A 24,915-nucleotide genomic window follows, 5' to 3' on the forward strand; every position below is an offset into this window, starting at 1 on the left:
AGATGAGGAAAAACATTTTCACACAGAGAGTTGTGACTGGAATTCTCTGCCTCAGAAGGCGGTGGAGGCCGGTTCGCTGGATGCTTTCATGAGAGAGCAAGAGTAGTTAGGTAATATGGGGCGAAGGCTGGAACGGGGTACTGATTGGGGATGATCAGCCATGATCACATTGAATGGCGGTGCTGGCTCGACGTGCCGAATGGCCTACTCCTGCACCTATTGTCTATTATCTATTGAATGCCTTTGGCTGCTTGGAACAGGGAGGTATGGAGCCTCATAGTGAATAAAAATAAGACTGGGCAGATCACTCCCAAAGATTTCCTGAACGGAAGTAGAACAACAATAGCGCCAGTCTGCGTCACTTGATACTCTGGCCTATTTAATGGGCGTACCGTAGAGACTTGTCTTAATGTGTCTTTAAATTGCTTGCACACTTTGGGTCAGTGTTGGCCGTGTAAAATCTTAGCAGGATTATTCATCAAGGACTCTGAATGGGAATTGATATGTAACTTTGTAAAAAGATATATTTATTGCTTTAGTTAACAGATTTTTCATTTCTATGTTGGAGAGTTGACCCTGAGTTGAAATGGTTTGTTCTCTTTGTGCAGAATATCAGTCTCTGATTACCTCACTGTATTTTAAAGGATATTGAAAATGAACCCTGGAGCATCACTAATTCTGAAAAGGGAACAAGGGGATAGGATTCAATGAGTATTCTTGCAGAGTGCCAGGACTGCACAGTGGGCCAAAGGGCCTCAGCCTGTGCTATAATATTTCAGTATCTTCCAGTTTTCTGCACAACTGAAACAACCTGTTTCTTTCATCCCTCCCCCACTCATATATTGTCCTCTGGATTGACTCTGTAACAAAGTGCCATTGGAACAAGGAATCGGGACATTAGGGACACTAGTGAAGCCATTCACCCCTCGAGCCATTCCACCTTTCAATGAGGTCGGGTCTGACCAACACCTGAACTGACTGATTGTGGTTCCTTATGCCCCCTGTCCCACTTAGGAAACCTGAACGGAAACCTCTGGAGACTTTGCGCCCCACCCAAGGTTTCCGTGTGGTTCCCGGAGGTCTTTGTCAGTTTCCCTACCTGCTTCCACTACCTGCAACCTCCAGCAACCACCTGCAACCGCGTTTTAAGGAGAGAAATGGATCCATGATTGGCAGGAGAGTTGGTGGGTTTGGTGGGGAATGGGGTGGGGGAAGTGGGAAGTGGTGTGGAGGGAGGAGATTATGAGGGGTAACAGCAAGGAATGGAAAATCTCTTGTCCTCCTGGCACCCTGTGGGCCCTGACTGGTCTGTGGATGCTCAGGCAAACAGTGGCGCAGTGGTAGAGTTGCCCCCTTGCAGCACCAGAGACCCAGGTTCAATCCTGACTACGGGTGCTATCTGTACAGAGTTTAAACGATCTCCCCGTGACTGCGTGGGTTTTCTCCAGCTGCTCTGGTTTCCTCCCACACTCCAAACACGTACAGGTTTGTAGGTTAATTAGCTTTGGTAAAATTGTAAATTGTCCATAGTGTGTAGAACAGTACTATTGTACGGGATGATCGCTGATCGATGCGGACTCGGTGGGCCGAAAGGCCTGTTTCCACGCTGCATCTCTAAAGTCGAAAGTAAAACAAGAGATTGACCCTACATACACTTCAGGCTGAGACTGTAGGTAGGGCCAGATGATGCCACATGGCCTGCTGATGTCATACGATGCTGATAACATCACTTGCATATTTAACGTGCTCTACTGCGGAGACGAGGAAACACTTTTTCTCACAGAGAGTGGTGAGTCTGTGGAATTCTCTGCCTCAGAGGACGGTGGAGGCAGGTTCTCTGGATGCTTTCAAGAGAGAGCTAGATAGGGCTCTTAAAAATAGTGGAGTCCGGGGATATGGGGAGAAGGCAGGAACGGGGTACTGATTGGGGATGATCAGCCATGATCACATTGAATGGCGGTGCTGGTTTGAAGGGCCGAATGACCTACTCCTGCACCTATTGTCTATTGGACCCATGCCAACTCTCAGAAGAGCCACCCTGTCAATCCCATTCCCCTCTTCTTACTTGTAGGTATGTTGCAAAGCCTACCTGAAGCGTCGCTGAAAATCTGTCGCTGCGGGTGTGCGCGATTTTGGCGCCGTTTAGAGGGGGCGGGTTTAAAACGCGATTTTCTCTAAGCTGTTCAAATCGAAGATGTTCAGCCTAGTTAATTATTAACGAAAAATCGCTGAAAGACCCCGTCGCAAAAGCTATTATTAGTTTTAAAGGCCTCGTAAAATAGTTATAGTAGTTTAAAAATCAATCTCTAAACCCGCGACCGCCAGCAACCGCAGGGTCTCATAAAGCAAATAATTGAAGGTATGCTGTATATTTTTACATTAAAAAGGGCTTCTAAAGATCCCTTTATACAAAGTTTAATATTGCGAGCAGCTCATTTTGGGCCCATTATATCCCGCAGTATTTTTCTGGGCATTTGGGGCACAAATCTACCGCAATGTGAACGTTCTAAACCAGCGCGTTCCACAGGGACCCACTAGAAAGCTGATTTAAATGGGCATTTATTTACAGCAATTGAACACTAAATTCCTTCCATTTGGTCTATAAATTAATGTAAATTAGATTTAAAAATCATGTTTTATTGTGAATTATTTGTGAATATTATTTGGACATTTAGGCTATTAAAAAATGTTAATCATTTATTAAGAAATGGATAGATGTTTAGATCTAGTAATTGAAGTCTGAAATTAGCTACAATTAGGTAACTAACTAATTATATGCTTTAATTTCAGGTCATCCAAGTAAGATTATTTTATATTTGTTTCAGAAGGCTTCAGTCTATGATAACTGAAAATTTCATTCAGTTCTCTTAATTTTTAAGAAAGTTATGGGCTTTTGACTGTTCACGATCACAGCTTTTTTGTTATGTCCATAGAAAATCAATAGGGAACAAGATGCTCATTTCCCAGTATGAAAATGGCCATAACTTTTTTAATACTTGAGATATGAAAGTGAATTAGGTGTCAAATTAAACTTATTTTTATGCTTTATCTGATGGGATAAATTACAGACTTGATTTTTTAAATCTCAAAATTTTGTAACATTGCTATTACTTGCCTGCAGCTTTGAACTTGGTTGCTCCAACATGCCCATCAACTGACCTTTGCTTCTCACTTATCTGCACGAAAGAGTAATTTGCAGACCACCATCACCATCACCCCAAATACCCTACAAACCCCACAAATCTGCGGGTTGTGGGAAGAAACCGCAGCACCCAGTGCATACCATACCAACTCCACACAGACAGCACCCGAGGTCAGGATTATGCCTGGGCCACTGCAGCTGTACCGTCTCAGTGCGTCAGTTGTACAAAGCACTTTCTGACGGCTGCAGTCTGACGGTGCCTGGTTTCACCCGGGAAGCAGTTTGGGGAAGTTCAGGGTTAGATTTCCCCCTCCCACCCTTCTCCCCTCTCTGCCCACTGCCTTGACTGGCTGCTGATTCACAAGTTCTAAGCCTCCACCCCTGTTCTCACTGTCAGAAACCAGAAACCAAGTTGTAATTTACAGCAAACTCACTCTGGTATGCTTGAACACTGCAAGAAGAAAAGAAATAAATACTCTGAAGTATAATTAAGCGGAAGGTTATTTTTTACAGTTAGTCTGGTTAGCAGACAACACTGTCCTTGTTCTGAGCTGATTCTACTAATTGGCCGCAGAATGCTGCTCTATAATTCTCTATACCCCTGTGGCTCACCCTCATCAATCGAGTTTAGTGTTGTTATTATATTGCTTTGGCTCTCCTTATTATTGACTTGATTCACAGCTCATCTCCTTCTGGGCTCTGGTGACTTTGTCTTTTCCCAGTGATCCATGCCTCAGTGGTCAGCACACTCACCGCTGACAATATTATCAGATCAGGCCCCTCTCCAGTTATAAGGTGACTCTGCCTTGTTAATTGCAGGCTGCTGTTCTGTCAGAGGTGCTGCTTGTTTGTTGATCATTATAGGGTTCTGCCTCTCCCTCTGGTCCCACGACATGCTGGGGGGTATCTCCCTGGAATCCTGGCCGATATTTGTCCTCCAGTCAACACCGCCGCATGTAGGGAACTGAGTTGTTATCACACAGCTGCTGGTGGCATCTTGCTGTTGGGTCGGCTGCTGTGTTTCCTACATTACAGCAGAGACTGTACAGGATGCAGCCAGCTGCAAGGTGTGTCAGGATGATCAAATTTTGTGAAAGGTATTTGGCCAAGCCGAGTCTTCTCCCAATTCAATTTCAGGTTCACTAATGAAGATTCCCCAAGTAAAGGTTTGTAAAAAGGTTAACAGTCCAGAAAAAAATGGCCAAATGATAATCTTTTGAACACTGAATCAAAACCAAAGATCCTATAGCAAGGATTTGAGTATAGGAGCAGGGAGGTTCTACTGCAGCTGTACAGGGTCTTGGTGGAGTATTGCGTACAGGTTTGGTCTCCTAATCTGAGGAAAGACATTCTTGCCATAGAGGGACTACAGAGAAGGTTCACCAGACTGATTCCTGAGATCAGGACTTTCATATGAAGAAAGACTGGATAGACTTGGCTTTTACTCGCTAGAATTTAGAAGATTGAGAGGGGATCTTGTAGAAACGTACAAAATTCTTAAGGGGTTGGACAGGCTAGATGCAGGAAGTTTGTTCCCGATGTTGGGGAAGTCCAGAACAAGGGGTCACAGTTTAAGGATAAGGGGGAAATCTTTTAGGACCGAGATGAGAAAAACATTTTTCACACAGAGAGTGGTGAATCTCTGGAACTCTCTGCCACAGAAGGTAGTCGAGGCCAGTTCATTGGCTATATTTAAGAGGGAGTTAGATGTGGCCCTTGTGGCTAAAGGGATCAGGGGGTATGGAGAAAAGGCAGGGATGGGATACTGAGTTGGATGATCAGCCATGATCATATTGAATGGTGGTGCAGGCTCGAAGGGGTGAAAGGCTTACTCCTGCTCCTTTTTTCTATGTTTCTATGTTTCTATGTTAAGGATCCGCTATAGGATCTTTGGTCAAAACCAGTTTAACAGGTCCCAAGCTAAGCCTGTACCAGAAGAAACCCCTGCATGTGAATCAGAGCCCAGAACACATCCTTCCACGATCAGTAATGTGCAGGTTATACACATTAGGTAGTGATGGTGTCTCGGGAAAACTGCGATCACAAAAGCAGAATGGTACAAGGTGACCTAAATTAAAGGATAAAGTGTTAAAACACATTATGATTATTTAAACATTTTCACTGACAGCACGCATCAAAAATATTAAAAAAGCTCAACAGACATCAGGGAATGCTGCAAATATTCAACAGCTCAAGCAGCAATTGTGGAGGGAGTTCTGACCAAACCTTAGAGTTTCCACTTGTTGCTTGATGCAGCATTGCTGCTAGCGAAGTATAACAGTGGCTCTGTAACATTCTCACTTTGTATTCATTTGAACTGTGTGATTGATCTGCATGTCTCCTCATAGCTGTTAAACTTCCAGTTTGCTGTAGTCTTGTTTTAAATTGGTTTTGAATGATGGATGGTGGGTGACGTTCTCCTAGTACAGTTTCTACTTTATGTGCACTTGGCAAGCCAGACGGTGGTGCAGCTAGTAGAGTTACTGCTTCACAGCACCAGGAACCAAGTTCAGTCCTGACTCCCGGTGGTGGCTGTGTGGAGTTTGCAATCACGTGAGTTTTCTCCAGTTGCACAGGTTTTTGAGGTGACAAACTTGATCAATGTGGGTAGGGATAGTGAACTACATTAACATTATTAAAACATTTGATAAGGTTCCCCATGGTGTCATGATCCATAGCATTTTGTAAGTGGAGGTACAAATGGATAGAGTGAAGAATGTGTACAGCATGTTTACCGTCTTCGATCAGGACATTGAGTATTATGCCCCTGTCCCACTTAAGAAACCTGAACGGAAACCTCTGGAGACTTTGCGCCCCACCCAAGGTTTCCATTCAGGTTTCCTAAGTGGGACAGGGGCATTAGAGTTCGGAAATCACGTTGCAGTAGTGGAAAACTTTGGCCAAACCACACTTCTGGTGTTGTGTGCAGTTCTAGTTTCCCCATTATAGGAAGGGTGCAGAGGCTTTGGAAAGGGTGTAGAAGGTAGACAATAGGTGCAGGAGGAGGCCATTCGGCCCTTCGAGCCAGCACCGCCATTCAATGTGATCATGGCTGATCATCCCCAATCAGTACCCCGTTCCTGCGTTCATTTAGACAGTCCCAGAACTGGCAAGGAACAAAATTGGAGGGAAACCCTCTTTAAAACTCGGCTTGGTTCAAATTTCCCGTAATCAGCCCAACTTTAATTTGGAGATGGGGAAAGTGTATTTGTAATTGGATTACCGCTGGGACATGTGGCTAGTGATGCTACCTGCACAGACCATGTTCCGGTTGGGAAGGCGGAGATGATCCCCTACGCTACACCAGTCATTGAAAGTAGGCATGCAGGTGCAGCAGGCAGTGAAGAAAGTGAATGGTATGTTAGCATTCATAGCAAAAGGATTTGAGTATAGGAGCAGGGAGGTTCTACTGCAGTTGTACAGGGTCTTGGTGAGACCACACCTGGAGTATTGCGTACAGTTTTGGGCTCCTAATCCGAGGAAAGACATTCTTGCCATAGAGGGAGTACAGAGAAGGTTCACCAGACTGATTCCTGGGATGTCAGGACTTTCATATGAAGAAAGACTGGATAGACTCGGCTTGTACTCGCTACAATTTAGAAGATTGAGAGGGGATCTTGTAGAAATGTACAAAATTCTTAAGGGGTTGGACAGGCTAGATGCAGGAAGATTGTTCCCGATGTTGGGGAAGTCCAGAACAAGGGGTCACAGTTTACGGATAAGGGGGAAATCTTTTAGGACCGAGATGAGAAAAACATTTTTCACACAGAGAGTGGTGAATCTCTGGAATTCTCTGCCACAGAAGGTAGTTGAGGCCAGTTCATTGGCTATATTTGAGGGAGTTAGATGTGGCCCTTGTGGCTAAAGGTATCAGGGGGTATGGAGAGAAGGCAGGTACAGGATACTTAGTTGGATGATCAGCCATGATCATATTGAATGGCAGTGCAGGCTCGAAGGGCCGAATGGCCTACTCCTGCACCTATTTTCTATGTTTCTATGTTTCTATGTTTCTATCAGTTAAGCCATTTGCAAGGAGTACACATTTGTGTACGTTCCAATACGGAGCATAATGCACCAATGTCCCAATGGAAACAGGCTGATAACGTGTTCTCTGCTGTGCTCTAGGGTTTTGGGAATCCATCCAGCGAACATTGGCTTGGCAATGAGATGCTGTTTCTTCAGACAAACCAACGGCAATACTCCCTGAGGATCGACATGCGCGACTGGGAGGGTAACCAAGCTTACTCGGTCTATGAGAAGATTCAAGTGGCCAGTGAAAAGCAAAACTACAGGTAGAGTGTTTCTGAATCTCTGCTGGATCTTGGCAAATCAGCTGAATTCCCCACTCTTGGGATCTTTGGAAATCAGGACGCATTGTAGGATCCAAGGACACTGCTATGGTGACTAAACGTAGTAGCCATCACTCATCATTGAGTCTCTAGCAGCCCAAGGTACCAGGTGATGGGACTCCCAGTGAGGGAGATAGTTGCAGATCCTTAGTGCTCTGTTTTACACAGACTTCATACATGGCATCCCTCAAATTATCCCTTTACTGCACCAGAAAGTGTTATCTGCTGAAAATAATCTATTGTTTCTGTGAATTAATTCATGGGTTCTTATATTGAATCCGTCAAATCACTGATAATCTCTTGTGAGTTCTTTTTAGCAAGTGGTGGAGTCTCTGGGCCAAGGGTTCATTCTTGGTCTGATGGGGAAAGTTGCATCTGTGCCTTGTACTCTGCATTTGAATGTCAGTTTCACTGAAGGCGACAACAATAAAACAGTAGCTGAAGCCAATGTGCAGAAATTAGCACACAAATTAATTGCATGTGACCAGACATAATTTTCTGCCTCTCTGTATCTGTCAATGTGATTGGCAATAGTGAGAGCAGTAGTGTTTGGTACAAATGGCTACACTCTTGATCTGTGAGTAGATTACTCATCCCTTCACTTCCCCAGACAACGGGACTGGGGGATCACTCTCCATTCTTTCTCCGATCCATTTTTACTCGGGTCTGCAAAGATGCTGATACATCAATTTTTGGTGAGATTTCCAAATCTATGATTAGTGGGTAAACCAAAAGATCACCTCTGAGCTAGATAATTGTTATGTTATAGATAGTCATACAGCTTGAAAACAGGCTCTTTGTCCCAACTTGCCCATGCTGACCAACATGTCCCATCTACACTAGTCCCACCTGCCTGTGTCTGGCCATTATCCTTATAAACATATCCTATTCATGTCCCTGTCCAAATATTTTTTTAATGTTGTGTTAGTACCTGCCTCAACTACCTCTTCCGGCAGCTTGTTCCACATACCTGCCACTGTTTGTGTAAAAAAAGTTGCCCCTCAGGTTGCTATTAAATAGTTCTCCCCCTCACCTTAAACTGATATACTTTGGTTCTTGATTCCCCTACTGTAGGTAAAAGACTCTGCATTTACCCAATCTATTCCTCTCATGATCTTATACACTTTATTAGATCATCCCTCATCCCACTGTGCTCCAAGGATTAAAGGGCCTGTCCCACCAGCATGCGTCTAGCGTGACCAAACGTGGTCGCTTGAGGCGTACGGCCGCGCAGGGCCGGTCCCACTTCGAACCGCGGAGGCGTATGGAGTTATGCGGGGCTGGTCCTGACATCGCGCGGGGCTCCGAAAATCCTGCACCGTCCGAACATTCCGCACGCCAACGGCCTGTCGGCCCGCAGGCGCATTGAGGGCGTACGCAGCGTCTTGACAGCGTACGCCTAGCGCGTGGTGTTGCGCGATGACGTCACCGCCCGGAGTGCCGACGCCGTGCGATGTCCAAATTCAGTCGGCCCGCCTCCTGCCCAGCTGATTGGTGAGTATGATGTCAGGACCAGCCCCGCACAACTCCATACGCCTCCGCGGTTCGAAGTGGGACCGGCCCCGCGAGGCCGTACGCCTCAAGCGACCACGTTTGGTCGCGCTAGACGCATGCAATCGCATGCTGGTGGGACAGGCCCTTAAGTCCTAGCCTGCTTAGCCTCTCCCTACAGCTCAGGCCCTCGAATCCTGGCAACATCCTCATCAACGTTCTCTGCACCCTTTGCAGTTTAACTACATCTGTCTTATAACAAGGTAACCAAAATTGATCAGAGTTCTCTAAATGTGGCCTCACCAACGTCTTTTACAACTGTAACATGACTGCCGACTTATCTACTCAATACTCTGACTGATGAAGGCCAATGTACTAAAAGCCTTCTTGATCACCCTATCTACCTGTGACGGCATTCAATCCAGTCATTATGATCTAGTGGCCTGGGATTAAAGATTTTGTTAAACTTATCTTTATATATTTACCCTATTTTTGGTAATGTGGGGTTGGCTTTATGAACACGAGTCAAGGCTTTCTACAATACGCTGGCAATGAATGGCACTGGTATGAAAATAAATCTAAAGACCACTCTGGAAATGTTGGATGCCAGGAGGCAGTAACAAGCTCCCAGCTTTTAAAGCTGGTCATATTAACCTGAGACGAAAAACATCCTGACTTTGGCAATCTGTTTTTGATGAGGAAAGGTAGGGTTTGTAATGCCCCTGTCCCACTTAGGAAACCTGAACAGAAACCTCTGGAGACTTTGTGCCCCACCCAAGGTTTCCGTGCGGTTCCTGGAGGTTGCAGGTGGTTGCCGGAGGTTGCAGGTAGTGAAAGCAAGTAGGGGGACTGACAAAAACCTCCGGGAACCTCCGGGAACTGCCCGGACGGAAACCTTGGGTGACGCACAAAGTCTCCAGAGGTTTCCGTTCAGGTTTCCTAAGTGGGACAGGGGCATTAGTCATTATAACGCACCTTTTTCTGCTGGCAGATAATTTACATTTTTCATTCCATATCCCATTCATTAGCACTCTTGATTTCAGATCTCCTTAAAGTTTAATCCTCTACACTATATAACTCCCTGCTGCTCCACAGCCTCCCACACTCTCCACAAATCTGATACTTGCCTCTAGTATACTTTGTAAATTCAAGGTCACCCATAATCCAATAAAAAATTGTTCAAGAATAATCTCGTTAAGTGCACAATATAGATGCAATTTATCGTAGCATGGTAGAGTGAGAGTTTGTTTTGTGAGCATGTAGGCAAGGAAACAAGATGTGGTAATAGTTTCATCCACGGCCTGACATTCTGGGAAACTATTCCTGCACATTGACAACTTCTTTCTCTTGCCACAAGTCTTCCATCATGATGTCAGATTGTCTATGAGCTTGGAAAGGAGCTATCTCATCATTTTAATTAGTCTTGCCATGTAGCGATGGCACCAGTGTATACAGCAACACTCTCTGCAATAGCAGCTGGAAAATAGTGTTGCTATGAGATCTGATGCAAGTCACTACTAATGAGCTTGGGAGGTTTTGCCAAGACTACTAAAGTGACATGTAGAATGAAATATACAGGCTTGTGGTCCTGTGACTCCCTGGACATTTCACTGAAAAGTTTCCAGCTGATCAGCAGGTCAGAAAGGAGCAAGTGCTATAGATTTTTCTATTAGTAAATCCTAGTCCCAAAATCCTCAATTCCAACTAATAAAGTAAGATAAATGACTAATTGGTTTTTTTTTGGCCAACTCAGCAACTAAAGGCACAAAGCTGTGAGAGGGGGAGATTATGCCCAGGTATTCAGAGAGTCGATGTGTTTTATTGCCTTCAGTTTGGACAAAATAATTGGGTTTGGCTCTTGATTTAGTCACGTTTTATTCATCCAGCCACATGTGGCAGAGCAAGACATAGAAGTAGAAGCAAGACATCTGGTCGTTCTCTTTTTGATCATGGAGTCTTGGAGCATGTTACACAATTCAATTATTTACTTAATGTAACCTCACACTTTCCATCACTTGTCTCTTGCTGTTTAAAATGCCTCAATCACTTGTAAACGGCTTGAGTTGTTCATAAAGGTTTCATTCCATTGCAGCAACAATATTTCCATTGGTTTAAGAATCTGGCTGTTTTGATGTTACTTTAATATGGAATTATCAAGACACTCACATCCATTCTCTGAAGCAAATCTAGGTTGTGAGACTTGATCAGGTTACAACTGCATACTGCCTCGTTCACCTCCATATCAGGTCACGTCATCCTTACATTCAACCACCATCCTGCAAGGAACCACTGGCTACCCGCTACTCAGCATGTCTTGGCCTTGTACACACAGGCTCTAGTGAAGTGCCATCAGCTCCTCGCGTCTATTCTGCCATTCAATAAAATTCTGGCGGAAATGTTCTTGGCCTCAGCTCAACTGTCCCGCCTGTACTCCACTAATATTGACTCCCCTTTACACAGAAAACATAGAAAATAGGTGCAGGAGTAGGCCATTCGGCCCTTCGAGCCTGCACCGCCATTCAATATGATCATGGCTGATCATCCAACTCAGTATCTTGTACCTGCCTTCTCTCCATACCCCCTGATCCCTTTAGCTACAAGGGCCACATCTAAATCCCTCTTAAATATAGCCAATGAAGTGGCCTCAACTACCTTCTGTGGCAGAGAATTCCAGAGATTCACCACTCTCTGTGTGAAAAATGTTTTTTTCATCTCGGTCCTAAAGGATTTCCCCTCTATCCTCAAACTGTGAACCCTTGTTCTGGACTTCCCCAACATCGGGAACAATCTTCCTGCATCTAGCCTGTCCAACCCCTTAAGAAATTTGTACGTTTCTATAAGATCCCCCCTCAATCTCCTAAATTCTAGCGAGTACAAGCCGAGTCTATCCAGTCTTTCTTCATATGAAAGTCCTGACATCCCAGGAATCAGTCTGGTGAACCTTTAGACCAACAATCCGTTAGTCTCAGCCTCATATATATAAATATATATATATATATTCCGTGACTCTGCCTGTGCCGCTTTCTGTCAGTGTAAGGCATCGCCACTAAAGCAGTGGTGTCTCCCTCATGCATCTTAACCAAGGTCACCAAGAGCACTTTCTATGTCTGCTGTGACAGTGAGCAGAACCCAACTGGATAGTTTAAGCTGCACCCTGTGGCTTGTGGACAATCTGAGCTGACCCTCCGGGGAAGGGCAGCATTGTCGGATGAGACATCACCCTAATGAGATGTTTACTCTCGTAAATGGATGTGATAAATCCCATGGCAGCATTCACAGGATCTCCAACACAACATCGATATTGTCGTAATCACACTGCTGTCTGTGGGAGCTTGCTGTGTATTTGCTGGCTACTGTAATAAGACCATAAGATATATGATCAGAATTAGGCCATTCGGCCCATCGAGTCTGCTCTGCCATTCGATCATGGCTGATCTATTTTTCTCTCTCAATCCCATTCTCCTGCCTCTTCCCCGTAACCTTTGATGTCTTTACTAATCACGAACCTATCAATCTCTGCTTTAAAGTCCTTACTAATTAGGAACCGCTTTAAAAATACCCCATGGTTTGGACTCCACCACCATCTATGGCAACGAATTCCACTAATTCACCAATCACCGGCTAAAGAAATTCTTCCTCATCTCCATTCTGAAGGCACGTCCTTTTATTCTGAGGCTGTGCCCCCTGGATATGCACTCTAATACAATGGTAACTCCATGAAAGATCCACTTGGCGAAAGGATGTAAGTGGATTTCTGTCAAATGTGACATAACGAGATATTTCTAAATTAATTTTATGCGTAAGCAGAGCTAGATTTTGGGGTTTTGTCAGTCTTTGTTGTTTTTGGCGGATACGAGGATGGTAGCTTTCACTGAAGGAAGCTGAGTGTGGCAGTATTACTGGAACGTATGGAACCACTACCCTCCGTCTGCCTGCACTGGATGGCACCCATCTGCTGAGAACTCATCTAGACCTGCACACGTATCTCCCTATATGGCTTGAAATTATTAACAAGGGGGTTTGCAAGTCTGTCCTGCCACACCAGAAGCCCACCCCTCTCTGCATCAGCTCCCAGATATGCAGCACCTCCATTTCTAAATTGTACCCCCGTCTCTGTGAAAACCACCCATTTACCCCGCTCCTCTGCCTGACTTCTGCACACTATCAACTGTAGTCTTCAATTCGTCCCCAATTTCCATTGCAACACCACAGGGGCTGTGCCATCAGCTGCCTGGGTCCCAAGTTCTGGAATTCCTTTAATAAACCACTCCACTTCCCTCTCCTCTGCTAAGAGAACTCTGCCACTTTGACCCAAGCTTTTGAAACCTGTACATGGATCTCCTTGTGTGGCTTGAGATCGGTAACAAGCTTTGGTAGTCTTTCGTGCCAATAAACTGCTCCTCTCTCCGCTAATGCTGCCTGACCTGCTGAGTGTTTCCAGTATTCTCTGTGTTAATTGTCAATGAAATAGAGTTGATCTGGTCAAATATGAAATGGATAAATTGTTACATGATGTGGGCAAAATAGAACCACATTAAGTCACAGTGAAACTTGTCAGAAAAGGTCCAAGCAAAGCTTGCTCCAATGGGCCAGGGCAGAGTTGTAGCTTTAGCTGAAGTATCTCACTGAATCTGTTAACAGAGAAGCATTGGGGACCTGTGGTTGGTGGACTTAACCAATGGTATTCAGTGAGAGAGGAACCATGAAGTGACAAAGGAAATCATGAGCAGAAAATGAGGCAGGACTAAGAAGGACATGGGGAGGTAGAGAAACAGAGAAGAAGGGAAGTTGCAAGTAAAACTGGTGTGTGTGTGTGAGGGAGAGAAACATAGAAACATAGAAAATAGGTGCAGGAGTAGGCCATTCGGCCCTTCGAGCCTGCACCGCCATTCAATATGATCATGGCTGATCATCCAACTCAGTATCCTGTACCTGTCTTCTCTCCATACCCCCTGATCCCTTTAGCCACAAGGGCCACATCTAACTCCCTCTTAAATATAGCCAATGAACTGGCCTCAACTACCTTCTGTGGCAGAGAATTCCAGAGATTCACCACTCTCTGTGTGAAAAATGTTTTCCTCATCTCGGTCCTAAAAGATTTCCCCCTTATCCTTAAACTGTGACCCCTTGTTCTGGACTTCCCCAACATCGGGAACAATCTTCCTGCATCTAACCTGTCCAACCCCTTAAGAATTTTGTAAGTTTCTATAAGATCCCCCCTCAATCTTCTAAATTCTAGCGAGTACAAACCGAGTCTATCCAGTCTTTCTTCATATGAAAGTCCTGACATCCCAGGAATCAGTCTAGTGAACCTTCTCTGTACTCCCTCTATGGCAAGAATGTCCTTCCTCAGATTAGGAGACCAAAACTGTACGCAATACTCCAGATGTGGTCTCACCAGGACCCTGTACAACTGCAGTAGAACCTCCCTGCTCCTATACTCAAATCCTTTTGCTATGAATGCTAACATACCATTCGCCTTCTTCACTGCCTGCCGCACCTGCATGCCTACTTTCAATGACTGGTGTACCATGATACCCAGGTCTCATTGCATCTCCCCCTTTCCTAATCGACCACCATTCAGATAATAGTCTACTTTCCTGTTTTTGCCACCAAAGTGGATAACCTCACATTTATCCACATTACACTGCATCTGCCATGCATTTGCCCACTCACCCAGCCTATCCAAGTCACCTTGCAGTCTCCTAGCATCCTCCTCACAGCTAACAGAAAGGATGAGAGAGCGAGAAAAGAGGTGAGATGAAAAGGAGTTGAGATAGCAAGAGAGGTGGTGAGGGAAAATGTTAAATATGTTCCGTAACGTGAATAATAATAGTGGTCATGTCACTCTGGGTGGGGTTGTGTCCCCAGGAGATGATCTCCAGCCAGCTCGAGGGATCTCAGCTTGGCCATGGGCCAAGTGTGAGGGTGGTGCATCCTAATCAGGATGGGTTCAGGGTGACGCACTTTGCCAGCTCTGTGGTCAGGTCTCTCCAACTGCCCTGTTTCAACATGACTCAATGGTGTGGGTCAGGAGGTTGACCCTTTGCAATGTGCCCGGCTGCTGTGTTGTAGGAGAAGGGGCCGACTGGCCTGGAATCCAGTTTCAAGGGAGATGGGCGGTGATCAATGAGGGACCATCACTTAGAGGCGTGCCTCAGGCTGGGCATCCCTCGATTGTTCCCCAAGAGCCTTCTGCGATCCAAGCAGCTGGGTTTGCACGCTCTGTTCAAATGGATATTTATTTTCAATGTGTTGCCAATCATCAGGCTTTATAGAAATTCCGAAGTCATTCCATTCGTGCCTGAAGGCTGACACGTAGACCACACAAGCCTTCCACTCTCCCCTGTCCTCCCTCCTAACCCTATCCTCCTTTAACGGTGGCACAGCGACTGGGGTGAGCCAGCTATGCCTCAACACTAGCCATCTGAAACCTCAGCTCCCTTTCCTTTCACAGTCCATTTCCCCTTTTCCCTCAGATCTTTGTTTTCCCAGGAAAATCTTACTGAATGCTTTCGTATCATAGTACTTTCTGAACTGCAGCCGCAAATATCCTCCTCAGACATTCCCAGCTTGGCTGACCTTTGTCCTAATTCCTTGATCATTTACATTTGACTGACTCTGCTTTGCCCATTAAAAGGTCCTTCAGCACTGACCCAACTAGAGACCATCTTTTCCATAATACTACTCTTTTCACTCAAAAGTGCTCCCTCTGAGAGTGCGTTGTTCTGAAGGCTTTGCCGCTCCCTCAGCACCATCCTTTCCGCAGTACGGCAATCCCTCAGTACTGCCCCTGCCACAGTGCAACACACCCTCCGTACTGCCCCTCCCACAGTATGACAATCCCACAGTACTACTACCCATCACACAGTGCAGTGTTTCCTCAGTTCTTCACCTTCCACAGTGTGGTGCTCCTTCAGTATTGCCCTCCTACAATGCAGAGCTCCCTCAGTCCTGCACCTCCTACAATGTAATGCACCCTCCGTTCTCCCCGTCCCACGGCTGCACTCCACACCCACCATCCTCATCTTTGGACATCCTGTGCGTAGGGGAGAGTGCAGGGCTGAAGATGCCCTGGTTGGGTTGTTCCTAGGCCTGGCCAAGCTGGCCATCCGCGAGTCACGGCGCCAGGCGGAAGAGGGTTCTGCCCGAGCCGGCTGCCTGCCCCTTTTCCGGGGTTACATCCACGCCCGGGTGGTATTAGAGAGGGACTACGCGCTGCCCATGGGCGCCTTGCGGGATTTCCGGGACCGCTGGGCACCGTGGGGTGTGGAATGCATCCTTAATAAGGAGGGTGATATCGTTGTTTAAGAGTGTATTTGACATGCCAGAATATTTGTTTAGATAATTGGGTGATTGTGTATTATGGTGGTGGGTTTGCTTGGTATTGTTTTGTATTGTACATATTATTGCTTAAATTAATTTTTACAAGGATAGTATGGTGCAACACAACTTTGGATTTAATCCAACTATGGGTTGGGTGAGGTGGGTGGGGAGGGATGAGAGGCAGGTATATCACCACTTTTTTCTCTTTTTCTTTTTTTTTTCTTTTTTTTTCTTTTCTTTCTTTCTTTCTTTCTTTCTTTCTGTTACCCGCTCTTTGGCCACACTGCTTAGGTAGTCTAGGGGTCCTATCTTTGCACCTCTCACTTTTTCTCTCTCTTGGTCTTTCTTTTTTCTTTTCCTCTATTTTAAAGTTAAAATGTTAAAAATGAAGCTGTACATTAACTGTATAATTTTATCTGCCGATCGTTCTACTCTTGTACATTTGCTTCTAATAAATAAAAATGTTTAAAAAATATATATATATTTTCCCTCAGTACTGCCGCTTCCACAGTGCGATTCTCCCTCAGTACTGCCCCTCCCATAATGAGGACCTCCCTCAGTTATAGGGTGTCGTTCAATCGTTCTGGAGCAGGGTCCCTGTTGAGCTGGTAGATTCAAAGTATTGATTTGGCCAATTCAGAGTGATGCCTTTGTTTAAAAGTGAAGTATTCTCACCATTTGGCAACAGAAGCACAAGATGTCAGTGTACAACTGTGAATTGTAATGCCAGACTCAGCAAGCTGACACAACATGTTAAGTGGACCAATTTCAATTCCAGTTTCAGCCCCCGCACAAGCTGCCTTCCACTGTGATCTGTCAGTGTTCATTTTGGCTTGAATTTCTCAGTTACTTTAACTCACAGGGAGTTCTGGGATTCATCGTCAGATGAGGTTCTACCAATAGATTAGCCAGACTTGCTGTTCCCGGTCGGTCACTTTGTCTATTTCTCGGAGAGGTGGACAGCGGGCCAAGTAGGGCGGTGGTCTGCGGCCACTGACAGTGTGCGGACGGTGAAATCTCATCTCTAGTTGGCAGGAAGTGCTGGGTTTAACACCTCAATCGTCCTCGCATGGATCAGTGTCAGGGCTCCAGAGGTGGAAGGAACCATTGAGTCAGACAGCCAGCCGTCAGCTGTTCACTTCTTCTGACAGTCCCTCCCCCCACTGCTCGCACGCAGACTTACTGTGTCCTCTGTCAAACCAGCATCTGCAGTTCCCTCCTACACGTCATGCCGATGCACTCTGCCACAATACTCAACAGAGTTGTGATGGGTTACAGCAAGGCAGATGGGGAAGAAGGTTGCTGCATTCATATAGAAACAAAGAACTGCAGCTGCTGGTTCATACCAAAGATAGACACAAAGTAATGGAGTAGCTCAGCAGGTCAGGCAGCATCTCGGGTGAAGAAAGACTGGTGATGTTTCGGGGTGGGACTTTGTTGTTCGCATGAATTAAGGAGTTTGCCGGTCTGGAGCTCAGTTTCCGAATGTGTGCACACCATAACATTGTCTGAGCACTGTTAAACAATGATCAAGGTTAGGATGATCTGGAGCAGAGATAGTGAAGGATAAACAGTTCAGATTCAGATTCAGGATCAGATTCAATCTTTATTGTCATTGTGCAATGTACAGTACAGAGACAACAAAATGCAGTTAGCATCTCACCCAGAAGAGCGAACATAGAATAATGACATACATTAGTGCAATTTTTCTGGGGGAGGCCTTGTGCCAAGTAGATGAGCTCTACCACAGCAGGTAACTTATTTGAGGGGTCCCAACTGAAAACGTCACCTTTCCTTATTCTCCAGAATGCTGCCTGATCTGTTGAGTTACTCCATCCAGCACTTTGTGTCTACCTTTGCTGCATTCATAGTCTTGTTTGGCCCAGATCTGCATTGGGATTGGGTGCACGTTGAGCCTCTTGGTTAGGTCCATGGCATGGATGTCATTTTGTGGTGGAGTAGGATGGTAATGAATCTCTGAGAGCAGCAACATTTGAGAAGCAATCTCCAAAAGCCCTCATGGTTGATGAAGGTTTTTGCTGGATCAATGGTCCTGATCCCTATTATTCCCTTTGAATCTGTTGCAGGGGAGAATCAAGTCCAAGATGTCTCCTGGTCTGTGACTGTGGGTGAAGGTGCTCGGGGGACAACTGAGGTGGACTCTGGCATCTCTGAGATGCTCTGGTCTGGTCTCCTCCACCCAGATTTGTATCCACAGCATTTCCCCATCAGGTTTTGTAGCTATAGAGTATTTGTTGTTTTTCTGCTCTCGGCTGGCTTGCTCAGCCTCCTGCAGAGCTAATGTAGCACTGAGCTTTAGTGGAGACTGTGCTGTGTACAGAGTCCAGACACTGTTCCTGCCAGTGAACTTTGACTGCCTCTTGAATTTCTCAAACGGCCAGTGCTACGTTGCTTGTTTCACTGACAGTAATTCTGACTCCGCTCATTCTGCCCCATTCTCCCCCATCCCAGGCTCTTTCTGAAGGGATTCAGTGGCACTGCAGGGAGGCAGAGCAGTTTGGTTTTACACGGAGCCAGTTTCAGTACCAAGGACCTGGACCATGACAACTGCATCTGCAAGTGTGCCCAGATGTTGACAGGAGGTAAGCGAGTGACTAGTTGTTTTTTTGTTTGAGTGGGGGAGGGGGTGAAGCATCAGCCTTTCCACAGAGAGTTACTGGGAAGACATTGCTGACTACAGATGCATCACAACCATCTGGCAGAGGTGACTGATGGGCCGAGGCAGTGTTTAGATTAGTTTGGAGACACAGCGTGGAAACAGGCCCTTGGGTCCACCAAGTCCATGCCAAACAATGATCACCCGTACACTAGTTCTATCTTACGCACTAGAGACAATTTAAAGAAGCCACCTTAACCTCCAAACTTGCACGTCTTTGGGATGTGGGAGGAATCCGGAGAACTGAGAGAGAACCCACGCAGTCACAGGGAGAACGTACAGACTCCGTACAAACAGTAACCGTAGTCAGAATCGAACCTGGGTCACTGGCGCTGTAAGACTGCAACTCCACTGCTGCGCCACTTTGCTGCTCCAGTACTTGTCCAGAGATGCACGGGTGAATCAGCCTGCATCACGTGCAACTGCTGCTGCACGTTGCATATTTGAGGCCTCTTCAAGTTGCAAGACTCCTATATTCCCCGCACATAATCATAAACAGGCTTGCACACAAACAGGCTGTCAGGTACACACACACACACACACGCACACACACACACACACACGCACACACACACGCACACACACACACACACACGCACGCACACACGCACGCACAAACTGCCCATTCACCACACAAATACTCACATCACCTCCCACAAAGAAACTGAGCAAGTTTACAGAAGAAGGTAGATCAAAATGCTGCAAACCTCAGCGGGTGAGGCAGCATCTATGGAACGAAGGAATAGGTGACATTTCGGGTTGAGACCCTTCTTCAGGTAGGGGCGGAGACAGTGGGCTGTGGGAGAGCTGGGAAGGGGAGGGGAAGGGGAGGGGAAGGAGGGAGAAAGCAGGGACTACCTGAAATTGGAGGTCAATGTTCATACCGCTGGGGTGTACAACTACCCAAGCGAAATATGAGGTGCTGCTCCTCCAATTTGCAGTGGGACTCACTCTGGCCATGGAGGAGGCCCAGGAGAGAAAGGCCGGATTCAGAATGAGCGGGGGGAGTTGAAGTGCTAAGTGGAGGTGTCAAATCTGGCTAAATACTCAACAGAGCCTTGTCTGCCCTGTCATTCCATGGCTACGCTGCCCCAGCTTCATCTCCCTTCCGTACTAGTTCCTCAGAGCCCTATATTGCCTGATATGAACGTTATCCCCAATGATCCAGCTACCACGACCCTCTGGGGCAGAGAGTTCCAAGAGATTCATCACCTTTTGAGAGAAGAAATACACAAGAACCTCCCATTTTTGTATGACCACTCCTATGGAAACGAGTCCCGAGGGACCAGAGGGCATCGTGCAGTGACGAACTGATTTGCGGTGCTATTTCTGTAAAGGAGGTGGCAGCAGGTTTAACAGGAGTTGGGGAAATGCTGGAATGTTTTGTGTGGGAGGGTGACTCCATGATCACACTGTGCACTGTGCCATCCATGTGGCTAATTATCACTCACCCTCTCTCTGCTCTTCTAGGCTGGTGGTTTGATGCTTGTGGGCCTTCCAATCTGAACGGAATTTATTACTCTGCGGCACAGAAGCTGGGCAAGCTGAATGGGATAAAGTGGCATTACTTCAAGGGCCCCAGCTATTCCCTCCGCAGTGTCACCATGATGATCCGCCCCTCTGGCTTCTGAAGCGCGGGGTTCGGTCCGAAGCACATCACTAACCTGGAGGTGGTTCAGCACAATTCCTGGACCCTGCTTCCCACACCACATTCTTCTCTCTCCCTTCCCAAGGATCTGAAACAGTGGAAGAACCCAGCCTTTCTGCACAGACTCTCTCTGCGGCCCATCTGTCATATACACACCTTGACTCCCACAACCAGGAAGATCCTTTCACTGTTGGACTGTTGGAGATGTGAGCTTCTCCATGTCTGCCTTGGGTCCCTAGCGCTGGAGTAGGGTGGGGGTGGTGGGACCCAAGGCACGATGACGAGGGCATAAGAGGGCATATCTTGAAGAACGTATGAGGGACCGGCAGACACGTGGGCTAGAGAAAGCAAAGCCAGAGATGGAGGAGAGGGATCCTATACTCACGGCAGGGAGGCGGTGGGGTGAATAGAGAGGGAAGATCTGTGAATGGTGGAGACCAAAGCTGACAAGGTAACAATTACTTTTAGAAAAAGGAAAAAAAAAAGAAACAAATTGAAAGAGAATGATACCTCAGCATCTGTGGAGGAAAAAAAAAGTAAGAATTTTCAATAAGTTTATCTTATTCTTCCACACTTGAACAGCCAAGCACAGTCTCCCTCATCTCTTCTCAAAGGACAAATTCTCTATTCCAGGAATTATCCCAGTGAACATTTGCTGCAACCCCTCTATCACAAGTACATCCTTCCTTAGTTAGGTGACTAAATCTGGTGGTAGTCTCAACAGCTCTGCATAACTAGAGTGTGATGCATTTGCTCATACGCAAATTATTTTATAACAAGGCCAATATATCAATGTGATCCTAGTTGCTCATTGTAACTGCTTCCGAACTTTCACCTAGATCCCTCTGAACATCTTCACTTTTCAATCTCTCACTACTTACAATTATGCTTTGCTTTTTAATTGTTTTTTCTTCCAAACTGGGTGACCGGTCATTTTCTACATTATATTCCACCTACAATGTCATTCCTCATTCACCGAGACTGTCTATATATATATATCACCCTACACCCTCTTTATATCCCCTTCACAACCCACACTTCTGTAAATTGCTCGTTCTAAGCTTCCCCCCCAGTTTAGTTTCAGTCAAAAATCACTGAGTAAATCACTTGCACATCAAAACTTTATTTTGGAAAAACACAATTACAGTTCCCACTACTGTACTTAACCACCGCGGGTTCGATCCTCGTATCTGCCTGATCAAGCCCGCTTGGCCTCGCTCAGAGACACTCCAGAAGGTCACGCAGTCCTAAGCACTCTCCCAGAAGATCGATACAGGACCTCGTGGGAGCGGCCTTTTATAGGTCCCCGAACCTCGAGGGGTCAAACCACATGGGGGTGGTCTCTTTACAATCCAATTACAGATATCGATTAACCCCATACATGACAGACATTTCCCTAACCCAATAATACAGTAGCTCATACATTGTATTCAAACAGTGTTTCTCAAAGGAAATGAACATGTGCCCTGCAATAAAACCAGACAAGGCTCAATACTTAATCCAATCAACATCTAGCAAAGTAAAGCTATGCAACATTATTTACAATTATTTACAATGTGTATGTATGGTTTGCATTCATTCAATCCATTTTATACATTTTGCACCTAATTGTCAGGTTCTGCAGATGTTCCCATTCTCTTCCTGCAGCTCTGAGGAGCACATTAAGTGGGGATTGGGATTGAGGTGCCTTGCACATGATATCCCAAAGCCGCACTTTTCAATGGTCAGTATCATGGGAATTGCACCAGTTCCTGAGTAACTTCAGTCCACATGCGGACCACTGCTCACTTGATCATCCTGCACCACATCACAGGGCTCAACCCATACCCTGGTTGGTGTCCCGGCTCACGGGAGATCATTGCATCCAACCCACAACCTTCTGCTCATCTCCACAGGAGCTTCTGTTGCTGTGCTCCACAGCTGTCATGAGGAGAGCTTCTTTGAGAATCCAGGTCTGATGAAAGGTCTCAGACCCAAAACCTTAACTCGGTTTTTCTCCCCCATGGATGCTGCTGCCTGATTTTCTCAGTGTCTCCAGCACTTCCTATATTTCATTTCAGAGGGCAGGCTCATGTCCTAGCTGTGTGCACAGCAATGGCATTGCTCTGCCAGCTCTGGAATGACACAGGTCCTCGTTCAGCTCGTCATTCTGCTTTTGCCCAGCTTCACTAATCTTCTGAGTGGGGGTTAGTGGAGCAAATGTACAGTACAACACATCCCAAATGAAAGTGAAATCCAAATTGTATTCAATTTTTAACAATTTTCTCATGGTGTTTTGATTATTTGTTAATTGTTCAGCACTATTACTAATTATAGCTTCAGATTGTTTGTTTGAATCTGAGAGAAATGGCAGATTTAAAAACAGTCTCCAATCTATTTGCAGGATAGTGATAGACTGTGGGTAAAAGTACTGAAATGTGTGAAAATCAATGTACCTCCTCACTCAACTCAAACTTGGTGCTTTAATGCCCCTGTCCCACTTAGGAAACCTGAACGGAAACCACTGGAGACTTTGCGCCCCACTCAAGGTTTCCGTGCGGTTCCCGGAGGTTTTTGTCAGTCTCCCTACCTGCTTCCACTACCTGCAACCTCCGGCAACCACCTGCAACCTCCGGGAACCGCACGGAAACCTTGGGTGGGGCGCAAAGTCTCCAGAGGTTTCCGTTCAGGTTTCCTAAGTGGGACAGGGGCAAAGTGGAATCATTCCAATTTAAAGAATTATACTCTGAATTATACTAAAGAATGATACCAAATTATACTATAGATGACACACATAGAGTCATAGAGTCGTTCGGCCCAATTTGAAGGACACCGACATGTCCAATCTACACTTGTCCAACCTGCCTGCGTTTGGTCCATATCTTTCTAAATCTAAGTTAGACACAAAAAGCTGGAGTAACTCAGTGGGACAGGCAGCATCTCTGGAGAGAAGGAATGGGTGACGTTTTGGGTCGAGACCCGGCTTCACGCTGGTTATGGATATGGGAAACGAGAGATATAGACGGTCATGTGGAGAGATAAAGAACAATGAATGAAAGATATGCAAAAAAACCCTATCCTATCCATGCACCTGTCCAAATGTCTTTTAAAAGATATCCGGGCCACAATCTACGACTGAAAGAGGGTTGAATGTTTTAGATGGTAGCTGGGTATTGACTCAGTGAGCTTCCTTGTCCTGGGGAGCATCAGCCTTCTTCCAATTATTATTGTGTGTTGAGGAAAAGGTTTTAAAAATAATTCTGTATTGATCAATTGAACCTGAAATGGGGCTTCTCCAAATCGATTGCTTGCTTTCCTGCAAGTTTCGAGATATAGCATGGAAACAGGCTCTTCGGCCCACCGAGCCCATGCCAACCAATGATCACCCATATACTAGTTCTATCCTATGCACTAGGGACAAGTTCCAGACGCCAATTAACCTACAAATCTATGGAATGTGGGAGACACCGGAGAAAACCCAGGGACAACGTTCAAACTCCATACAAACATCACCCATGGTCAGGATCGAACCTGGGGATCTGGCACTCACACCAGTGTCAGGTGCATGCTTAATAGCAATTGAAAAGGAAACATCTTTAGATGCTTGAAATCTGAACTAACAGCAGAAAATATAGAGAACACTCAGCAGGCCAGGCAGCATCTGTAAAGGGAGAAACAGGATTAGCATTTCAGGCCAGTGGCCTTTCAGACGATGCTGCCTGACCTCGTGAATATTTCCAACAGTGACTCATTTTGTGGCATGATAAGATGTCTCACAGAGTGAACATTAGAAGGCTTGGAGTGTGCTACCTGTGTAGTTTGGGTGGGGACAGAGCAGGGAGTGTACAGCTCAGCGTGGTACGGGTTCTCCGTCTCCTGTTTGCTGTCTGGGTTTGTTGAGTGAGGAAGGCTTCTGTGTTTGGCCGAATGATCTCCCAGCAAGACGTGGGATGGTCCAGAGGACCTCAGTTGGTTTTGGGTGAGCTCAGTCCCACCCATTAGTTCCTCCATTGCTGCCGCTGGTAATGAAGGGTGTTGATAATTCACTGAGGGAAGTCTGCATTTGTTTTGTTGTTGCAGGCAGCTTTGTAAAATTAACAATATTCTCTGTATGTGTACATTATAAAGAGGATTTCTCAAAACCTCTGACAACAGAGCTGCGTTGTGTTGTTACTGGGATAGTTGCACAAGGAACATTAACAGGTGATATTATGTGGCCTGACAGTACACATTCCAACCAGAAAAAATGTATAATTGCTATCATCAAAGCTTCAGAAGCTGAAGTTTTAGTGTCACTTCTCAG

General features: G+C 45.8%; 1 protein-coding gene and 1 long non-coding RNA gene across 2 annotated transcripts in view; one reads left to right on the top strand and one right to left on the bottom strand.

Moving 5' to 3' along the window:
- Positions 1 to 20,973, top strand: part of angpt1 (angiopoietin 1) — a 131,710-nt gene extending 110,737 nt beyond the window's left edge. The window contains exons 7-9 of the mRNA XM_033019125.1: positions 7,268 to 7,434; positions 18,781 to 18,911; positions 20,456 to 20,973. Of these exons, the coding sequence (XP_032875016.1) occupies positions 7,268 to 7,434; positions 18,781 to 18,911; positions 20,456 to 20,616 (459 nt within the window). The 3' untranslated portion in view covers positions 20,617 to 20,973. The remainder of the gene's footprint in view (positions 1 to 7,267; positions 7,435 to 18,780; positions 18,912 to 20,455) is intronic.
- Positions 6,370 to 21,079, bottom strand: LOC116971926. The gene is made up of 3 exons (XR_004411660.1): positions 20,967 to 21,079; positions 19,138 to 19,142; positions 6,370 to 6,380 (listed from the first exon to the last, which is right to left on the bottom strand). It is a non-coding gene; the product is annotated as an uncharacterized LOC116971926 (long non-coding RNA).
- Between the last annotated feature and the right edge of the window lie 3,836 nt (positions 21,080 to 24,915).

The sequence above is a fragment of the Amblyraja radiata genome, chromosome 4, assembly GCF_010909765.2.
Source record: "Amblyraja radiata isolate CabotCenter1 chromosome 4, sAmbRad1.1.pri, whole genome shotgun sequence".
NCBI lineage: Eukaryota > Metazoa > Chordata > Chondrichthyes > Rajiformes > Rajidae > Amblyraja > Amblyraja radiata.